At 36.6% G+C, this 9,894-nt stretch overlaps 1 protein-coding gene across 4 annotated transcripts in view; it reads left to right on the top strand.

The window, feature by feature from the left end:
- ALG13 (ALG13, UDP-N-acetylglucosaminyltransferase subunit) overlaps positions 1-7,888 on the top strand; it is an 83,672-nt gene extending 75,784 nt beyond the window's left edge. For all 4 annotated transcript variants that reach the window (XM_011984486.1, XM_011984484.1, XM_011984485.1 and 1 more), the window contains 2 exons: positions 4,980-5,154; positions 6,977-7,888. In XM_011984486.1, coding sequence (XP_011839876.1) covers positions 4,980-5,154; positions 6,977-7,242 — 441 coding nt within the window. In that variant the 3' untranslated portion in view covers positions 7,243-7,888. The remainder of the gene's footprint in view (positions 1-4,979; positions 5,155-6,976) is intronic.
- The last annotated feature ends 2,006 nt before the right edge of the window (positions 7,889-9,894 follow it).

Genomic DNA, 9,894 nt, shown 5'->3' with positions numbered 1-9,894 from the left:
TAGAGACGGGGTTTCACCATGTTGGCCAGGATGGTCTTGAACTCCTGACCTCAAGTAATCTGCCCACCTAGGCCTCCCAAAGTGCTGGGATTACAAGCATGAGCAACCATGCCCAGCCAAAAGAGCTTTTAAAAGATAATTCTAATTGCTTATGTCAGTCAAGTCACTAATTTTTTTGGTTTTTAATTTTAGATACAAAAGTTTTGCAGTACTATTTCAATCTAGGATTACAGGTAAGTGCCATGTTAAAATTTCTTTGATAAGCCCTATTTTCAAAGTATAAACTGTTTTGATAATCAGACCCTTGAACTTCAAAAACCAAAAGCACTAAGGCGACTAAAAATTTTATTTCTGTCTGAGAGATCTCTCAAGATGATGTAGTTCAGTTGTCTGCTTTAGCCTCCCAGTTCTTTAGTTTCTCTTACAAAATACTCATTAAACTGAAGAGAGGGGTACTGGGCTGTAAGCAGCACAACCTCAGCATATATTAGATTAGCCATCATATTTAACATTACATACTAACTTTTCACTGTGGTGGTCTGTCTCAAAATAAATGAATTATCCTAAAATATTTTTATGACTATCTTTCCATTTTATGTGAAAATTAGACAGATTCAAAGATACTTAAGGCACTGTGTTTTGTTCTTTGAAACCAATGAGAACAAAGACACAATGTACCAGAATCTCTGAGACACAGCTAAAGCAGTGTTTAGAGAGAAATTTATAGCACTAAATACCCACATGAGAAACCGGGAAGTATCTAAAATCAACACCCTAACATCACAATTAAAAGAGCTAGAGAAGCAAAAGCAAACAAATTCAAAAGCTAGCAAAAGACAAGAAATAACTAAGATCAGAGCAGAACTGAAAGAGAGAGAGACACGAAAAACCCTTCAAAAAATCTGAATCTAGGAGCTTTTTTTTTTTTTTTTTTTTTTTTTTTAAAGATTAACAAAATAGATACACCATTAGCCAGGTGAATAAAGAAGAAAAGAGAGAAGATCAAATAGACATAATAAAAAATGATACCACAGAACACGAACTACTGTCAGAGAATACTATAAACACCTCTATGCAAATAAACTAGAAAATCTAGAAGAAATAGATAAATTCCTGGACACACACACGCTCCCAAGACTAAAGCAGGAAGAAGTCGAATCCCTGAGTAGACCAAAAACAAGTTCTGAAATTGAGGCAGTAATTAATAGCCTACCAACCAAAAAAAGTCCAGGACCAGATGGATTCACAGCCGAATTCTACCAGAGGTACAGAGAGGAGCTGGTACCATGCTTTCTGAAACTGTTCCAATCAATAGAAAGAGAGGGACTCCTTCCTAACTCATTTTATGAAGCCAACATCATCCTGATACGAAAACCTGGCAGAGACACAAAAAAAGAAAATTTCAGGTCAGTATCCCTGATGAACATTAATGTGAAAATCCTCAGTAAAATACTGGCAAACCGAATCCAGCAGCACATTAAAAAGCTTATCCACCACAATCAAGTGGATGCAAGGGTGGTTCAACATAAGCAAATCAATAAATGTAATCCATCACATAAACAGAACCAATGACAAAAACCACATGACTGTCTCAATAGATGCAGAAAAGGCCTTCTATAAAATTCAACACCCCTTCATGCTAAAAACTCACTATAAATTAGGTATTGATGGAACGTGTCTCAAAATAATAAAAACTATTTAGGACAATCCCACAGCCAATATCATACTAAATGGGCAAAAGCTGGAAGCATTCCCTTTGAAAAACCAGCACAAGACAAGGATGTCCTCTCTCACCATTCCTATTCAACATAGTATTGGAAGTTCTGGCCAGGGCAGTCAGGCAAGAGAAAGAAAGAAAGGGTATATGAATAGGAAAACAGGAAGTCACATTGTCTTTGTTTGCAGATGACATGATTGTATATTTTAAAAACCCCATTGTCTCATCCCAAAAACTCCTTAAGCTGATAAGCAACTTCAGCAAAGTCTGAACTTGTGTGCAACACAAAATCAGTGTGCAAAAAATCACAAGCATTTCTATATACCAGTAATAGCCAAATCATGAGTGAATTCGCATTCACAATTGCTACAAAGAGAATAAAATACCTAGGAATCCAACTAACAAGGGATGTGAAGGACATCTTCAAGGAGAACTACAAATCACTGTTCAACGAAATAAGAGAGGACACAAACAAAGGGAAAAACATTCCATGCTTATGGATAGGAAAAATCAGTATCATGAAAATGACCATACTGCCAAAAGTAATTTATAGATTCAATGCTATTCCCATTAAACTACCATTGACTTTCTTCAGTTAGAAAAAACTTCAAATTTCATACAAAACCAAAAACGAGTCCGTATAGCCAAGACAATCCTAAGCAAAAAAGAACAAAGCTGGAGGCATCATGCTATCTGACTTCAAACTATTTTACAAGGCCACGGTAACCAAAACAGCATAGTACTGGTACCAAAACAGGTATATAGACCAACAGAACAGAAGAGAGGCCTCAGAAATAATGCCACAGATCTACAACCATCTGATCTTTGGCAAACCTGACAAAAACAAGCAATGGGGAAAGGATTCCCTATTTAATAAATGGTGTTGGGAAAACTGGCTAACCATATGCAGAAAACTGAAACTGGACCCATTCCTTACACCTTATACAAAAATTAACTCAAGATGGATTAAAGACTTAGACATAAGACCTAAAACCATAAAAACCCTAGAAGACGACCTAGGCAATACCATTCAGGACATAGGCATGGGCAAAAACTTCATGACTAGAACACCAAAAGCAATGGCAACAAAAGCAAAACTAAAATTGACAAGTGGGATCTAATTAAACTAAAGAGCTTCTGCACAGCAAAAGAAACTGTCAGTGTGAACAGGCAACCTACAGAATGGGAGAAAGTTTTTGCCATCCATCTGACAAAGGACGAATATCCAGAATCTACAAGGAACTTAAACAAATTTACAAGAAATAATCAAAAAGTGGGCAAAGAATATGAACAGACGCTTTTCAAAAGACATTTATGTGACCAACAAACATGAAAAACTCATCATCACTGGTCATTAGAGAAATGCAAATCAAAACCATAATGAGATACCAGTTAGAATGGCAATCATTAAAAAGTCAGGAAACAACAGATGCTGGAGAGGATGCAGAGAAATAGGAACGCTTTTACACTGTTGGCTGGATTGTAAATTAGTTCAACCATTGTGGAAGACAGTGTGGCGATTCCTCAGGGATCTAGAATGAGAAATACAATCTGATCCAACCATCCCATTACTGGGTATATACCCAAAGGATTATAAATCATTCTATAAAGACCCATGCACACGTATGTTTATTGCAGTACTATTCACAATACCAAAGACTTGAACCAACTCACATGCCCATCAATGATAGGCTGCATAAAGAAAATGTGGCACACATACACTGTGGAATACTATGCAGCCATAAAAAAAGACTGAGTTCGTGTCCTTTGCAGGGACATGGATGAAGCTGGCAACCATTCTCCACAAACTAACACAGAAAAAGAAAACCAAACACCGCATGTTCTCACTCATAAGTGAGAGTTGAACAGTGAGAACCTATGGGCACAGGGAGGTGAACATCACACATCGGGGCCTGTTGGGGGATTGGGGGCAAGGGAAGGGAGAGCATTAGGACAAATACCTAATGTAGATAATGGATTGATGGGTGTAGCAAACCACCATGGCACATGTATACCCATGTAACAAACCTGCGTGTTCTGCACATGTATCCCAGAACTTATAATAAATTAAATATAAAAATAAAAATAAAGAGCTGCATTTTTAAAGCACTCATGTGTTCAAAGATGCTTGCTCAACACTGGTTTTTCACCACTCCCCTGAGTTGTAGAGGCAGGTGGGTACTGACAAATGTCTTCATCAATGAAAGGTGTCTCTGATTTGAGGTGAGAGCTCTTTTATTTTAGTCTTTCAGGGATCACTTTCCCTCTGAAATACACTTGACTTAAAATGTAACAACATGGCATATTTACTGAAAGGAATAATGCATCTTAAGATCTCTCAGATGATGATAAACTCTATGCTGTCCTGGATGAATGCTCAGATTAGTTCATATTCCCTGACACTGATTTCCCTAAAGCTTTAGACATGTCAGTGCCAAGAAAACTGTCTTCCCAAATAGTACATATCTATAAATTAAGAGTAATGGGGTGGGTTTTTGTTCTTTGAGACTATTTTTCCTAAATTCAGTTTCAAGAATTGATAAACCGCTTGCCCCTTCTGTTATGTTAGTTTATTATAGTCACATGTGGAAACTTTGTAATCTATTTCACTGAGGCATTTAAAAATATTTTCCTGCCTTTTACATCATGGAATACCAGGAGATGCTGAGTAGATATTTCAATATTTTTCTTATTAGAAATCATAGTGTCTATTGTAGTACGTTTTGAAACTATGGTATAAAGAGAACTAAAATCACCTCTATGATCACTGTATACTTTCATATATTTTCTTACAACTTTTGTATTTTACAAACTATGGATTATGCTGTATAATTTTTTAATCTTTTAACAATACAGGCATTTTTTCTTTAAATAGTTTACAGCATGATTTTCGTTGCCTGTATAGTATTTCATTACGGGTATATAATTTATCCAGTTCCCTGTTGTTAAATACTATGTGCGATGTTTTTTGCTTTTAAAAATACTATAAAAGACACCTTTGTATACAGGTCTTCTAGACGATTCCCTGAAAGAATTTTTAGGTTTAAATATGAGATGCAAATTCCGCAAAAGATCCTGAAGTTCTTATAGAGAACAGACTAAAGTGTCAAGTTTTTAGGTCAAAAAAGTCATTGCTACCTCACCTGAAAATCATGTCCCAATTCTTACTTTTTTTTTTTTTTTGGTCTCTGGGGAACTGTATTACATTAAGAATAGAGAAAAGTAAAGTTTCTTGTTTTTTTGCTGCCCTTTCTTGCTCAAGTGCTATTACCACAACTACTGGCACTCCATGGTCTATGTGCCACAGATGCAGCAGCAGCTTCATGTAGAGAATTATCCAGTCTATACTGAGCCACCTCTGGTAGATCCAACCATTCCTCAATTTTACAGTGAGGTGAGGAGAGAAGATGGCACACAGGCGGAAGCATCAGCAAATGGTGAGTATGTAATGAGATTGCCAGCAAGAAAGACAGTTGGATTTTATTGTGTATAATTCAGTAATAACTTTCATATGTTTCATGAGGTCCATATACTACACCAGTGATTCTCAAAGCATGATATGTGGACCTCTTGTGGTCCCTAAGACTCTTTCAAGGGAGTCATGAGGTCAGAAGTGTTCATAATACTACTAAGATTTTATTTGCCCCTTTCACTGGCTTGTATTTTCATTGAGGGTATAGAAACCAGTGATGGGTAAAACTGCTGGCACCTAAGCACAAATTGGTAGTGGCCCCAGACTCTGCTAGTAATCAGTGTTTATCTCACTGCCATACACCCATGGTACAAAAATGCCAATCTTATTTTTTTTGTTTAATCAAAGACATTTTCACTAGATTTTTATCTTTGAATAGTTGTATTTTTCTTTGTGACAAAAATGGAACTACTTTTAAAACACTTCTGCATACTAAATGAAGTATAATGATTAACTTAAGGAAAAAGACTTGTGCTATTAAGTTATGAGTTGTACTTGCTGACTTGAAAGAGGGATAAATTATCATTATTCACACTTAGTTGATCTGGTCGGCATTTTCTTAAATGAACAAAGTGAGCCTGTCACTTTAGGATAAATAACTAGTAATATTTGTTTTCAAAGATACAATTTTAGCTTTCAAATAAAAATTAGAATTTAGGAAAACATTTATTTTCCACCACGAGCTTGACACCTTCCCACCAACTGAAACTCCTGTAATAAGTAGAGCTGAATGTAGTTTCTTAAATTGTATGAGGAAATGTGTCAACATTTGGAAGATCTGCATAACTCAGTGAAGGAGGAGTTTTACCTTTGAGGAACTACCACTTACGTAGTTTGGGTGTAGCATCAAAGAATATCTACAATTACCTGAAAGGCTAGGTATTAAAATACTGATGGTTCACGCCTGTAATCCCAGCACTTTGGGAGGCTGCGGCAGGTGGATCACCTGAGTTCAGGAGTTCGTACCTGACTTGCCCGGGTTGTTACAGAACTAATTGGGACCTTATGTATAAGTATGCTATTACCTGGTGCATATTAGGAATACTACTTTCTCTCTTCCTTTCCTTTTTTAAAGCATATTACATTGTCAGTCTTTTTTTTTTAAAATTTTGTGCAATATACCTTCTATAGAGCTATTTTTAATTGTAATTAACTATGAGGCAGTGGCAGTCTTAATTTCACAGAGTTAATCTAAGCCCAAGTAATGAATTTTTTTTTTTTGTCTAATGTGTATGCTCATTATAGCAAGATCAAAACAGCATTTATTTCCACTGGAACTGACTCGTGGCAAAAGTGCTATGAAATTAAAATTTGATCTTAATGACATTCAAGAGATGACACTTTTAGGGTGCTCTTCAGAATTATACTTTCAGGTATAGACCAGACTGTCCAGACACCTGAGTTTTTCATTGCTAAATGGTTATTCGGATGATGTCTCTTGTAAAACTATTGGATAACTCAATTGTGACCACCTCTTATAAGAATTTAACTAGAAGGACTCTAGAGAATATTTATGTATTTAGCTGGTTGATACCTAAATCATCCCAGAAAGATAGCTGTCTGTACGTTGAATAGATTTGACACATGTATTTCACAGTTTTTTAATTTGGAAATTTTCATATTTAGTCATTATTTGTATTTAAAGTACTCCTGCTGCAATTGCTGTGATCTTTCTTATAGTCAATAAATTTTATTTTCACACATAAGAACATCCACTTATGTTGCATGGGGTTCTGTTTTGGTGAATTTTTGTATGTAAAGTAGACTGTATACATTCTTTCTTTCAGATACTTTTCCGAATGCTGATCCTTCATCTGTCCCTCATGGAGCAGTCTATTATCCAGTAATGTCAGATCCCTATGGGCAGCCACCTTTGCCAGGTTTTGACTCCTGCCTCCCAGTTGTGCCAGATTATTCCTGTGTTCCCCCCTGGCATCCAGTTGGTACAGCATATGGTGGTTCTTCTCAAATTCATGGTGCTATAAATCCTGGGCCAATTGGCTATCTTGCTCCATCTCCCCCAGCTTCTCACTATGTACCTCAGGGTATGTAAGATCCAGCAGTATGAAGTATTCTTGCACTGCCATTTTTCTTGCTGTTTTTGTTTTTAGAAAGTTTTTTATGTTAGTGGTTAAATGATTTAGGTGATTAGTGTTTACTATTGTATTTGTCTTTAAAATTATTTTACCTTTTGATTTAAAATAGTACTTTAAAGGGATATTATTTTGGGCTGTGACTAAGGAAATTGAGATGGATGTACAACTAGCCCCATATTGAGCATACTTCATTGTATTCAGCTGTTTTCCTGTCAGCCATTTGTCAGCTTTATATTAGCTGATGGTACCAATTGATAAAATGAATATAAAGTATTTCATTGGTTCAGAGATCACACATCATATTAAACCATGCAGAATTGGAATAACTTGAACTTTTTTCTAGAAAGTAAAACCAAGAGCCTTTGCTTCTGGGTAACTCACTTAATATTAAATTAAAGAGCTCTTCAGGTTTCTTGAGAATTGTCTGAAGCCAGTTGCATTCTGTGATATCAGTTTTGAAGGCACATGGTTCTCTGCTTTAGATTTATCCCATACGCTATTGTTTAATACTGGATGTATGTAAGTGTTTTACTGCACTGTATTGAATTGGTGTCTTTTGCACAGTTAGCAGTAAATAAAAAATAGCATTTAAAATTGCCAAAACAAGTGGGATTTTTTCTTTTTGCGTTTTCATGTCAGCAAAGAGTACCGGACGTTTGATTGTTTCAACATGTTTTTTCTCTGGCATTTTGGTTGTCAAAGAATGTGAATTTTTAGCATGAACTGGTGGGGAGTAGTTGCAGAGCCACTTGAAATGTTATTTAATCTAGAGTCATTGCAGCACATACTACCATATCTACGCCTTTTCTCTGGAAAATGTTTCTTTTGTGTGTGTGCATGTTTTTTAAAGCATCTGTAACCCTCTTATAGAACTTTAGACTTCTCATTGTCCTATGCTTTCAATAGTTATAGGGGCCAAGGGAAAACTCCTTCACCCTCTAAAGGTTCACCGAAAGCTCACGAAAGGCAGGTAAAGAGGAGAAAGGGCATACAAATTTTAATGTGTACACGGGAACCTTCAGAATGAAGACCCAAAAATACAGGGGAAATTGTCCATTTTTATGCTTAGGTTCAATGAAGTATGGACAGCCATGTGGAAATATAATTGGACAAAAAGGGTATGATCTGCTAATGGACTTGAGTAGGGGAAACCCAACAAGGCTTATTCGTGTTCTTGGCCTCTCTGAGCACACATTCCTTCCTTCTGGGTATGGGACAGGATCCTCTCTGGAATAGGGGGTCTTATGACAGTCAAACCAGGTGGATCAGATAAATGTTTTATGGCCAGTTTTTACACAGAAAGGTGTAGTAATATTTTTAGGTTTTAGAAAAGTTCGAGTAATATTTTTAGGTTTTGTGGCTGGCTTTCAGGAAAAAGGGGTTCTGGTTTCTATGACCCACCTTGGGGAAGAGGGACTCTAGTTTCTATGGCTAGCTTTGAGGAAGAAGGAGACTGAGAGACAGGAGGGCAGGAGAAGGTCAGAGAAAAACTTGCTACTGAGGCCTTCATTTGGGGTTATTGTTTTCTGAGTCCAGACATTATCACATCTTACCGTTTTTGTTTTTAGACTTAATCTTGTATCTCTGAAGGCCTGGCTTGTCTTTGGCTTGCTGTGAGATACATTTCATCATCCTTTTTTGCCTTCTCCCTTTCATCTATCTGAAGACCACAAGATGTCCTGTATTGATCAGTTCTTCTCTGAGGGGAAAATAATCCTGAATGCTTTGGTCTGTCTCACCTGACAAACAGCTATTTAAAAAGTGTTCTTTGGTTGCCACAAAACCTATTTATATCACTTTCTTAAAAGGTTATTTATGTTTGTGAATCAGTCTCTCCTTTCCCCCTGTGGCTACACCCTGGCCAAAAAGAACAATTTGAGACATCAGGGCTTGAAGTACTTGAACAGTTGAAGGTACTGGAGTGGAACATTGCAAAGAAGATGTATCTTCAATGTACTGTTCTCAAGATGATTGATATTGATGAGTTCTAAATAAGCCAGTGTGGTAAAGGGTTCTGCTTCATAATAGTACTGATTGGATTTGGTTTTGTATCCTTGATTTTAAGAAGGCCTTGCACTACAAGTTAGCATCTGACAACTTAAGGTGGATGGCAGTGCACTAATGTTTTATAACAACCAACTGTGTGTATTAGTGTTTTAACTTCTCTGCTAACCTCCTGGGTTCTCAATTTATGCAGCCTGCAAATTGTGTTTTGCATGAAGGTTTATTTTACTCAAGTTTATAACATGGAATAGCCCCTTCCCAACATGTTTTGAATGTGTGTGCAAACATTTCTGAAGTATACATATCACAGAAAGTGATTGTCCTCTGTCTTCAGCTGTCAGTGGTTCACTAGCTTCTAAGGGGTGTTTTAGAAGATTGTAGTCTTGAGAATACCGGTTTGGAATTTGGCGGGTTTTGAGACAAGCGCATCTGCCTTAGATTTCCAGTAGATTTGTTTTTATTTCAAACTTGTATATGCTGCCTTGGCTTGTGCTCTATTACCAATTAATGAAATTTAATCATGATTGCTATTAACGTAACCCGGAAGCAATGTGTGTACTAGATTGTGAACTATCAATTGAGGTCAGTGTTTATGGCCTGCTTAA

Source organism: Mandrillus leucophaeus, unplaced genomic scaffold, assembly GCF_000951045.1.
Source record: "Mandrillus leucophaeus isolate KB7577 unplaced genomic scaffold, Mleu.le_1.0 Scaffold269, whole genome shotgun sequence".
NCBI lineage: Eukaryota > Metazoa > Chordata > Mammalia > Primates > Cercopithecidae > Mandrillus > Mandrillus leucophaeus.
Note: the sequence above shows the minus strand (reverse complement) of the source record. Positions and strands in the feature narration are given on the sequence as shown.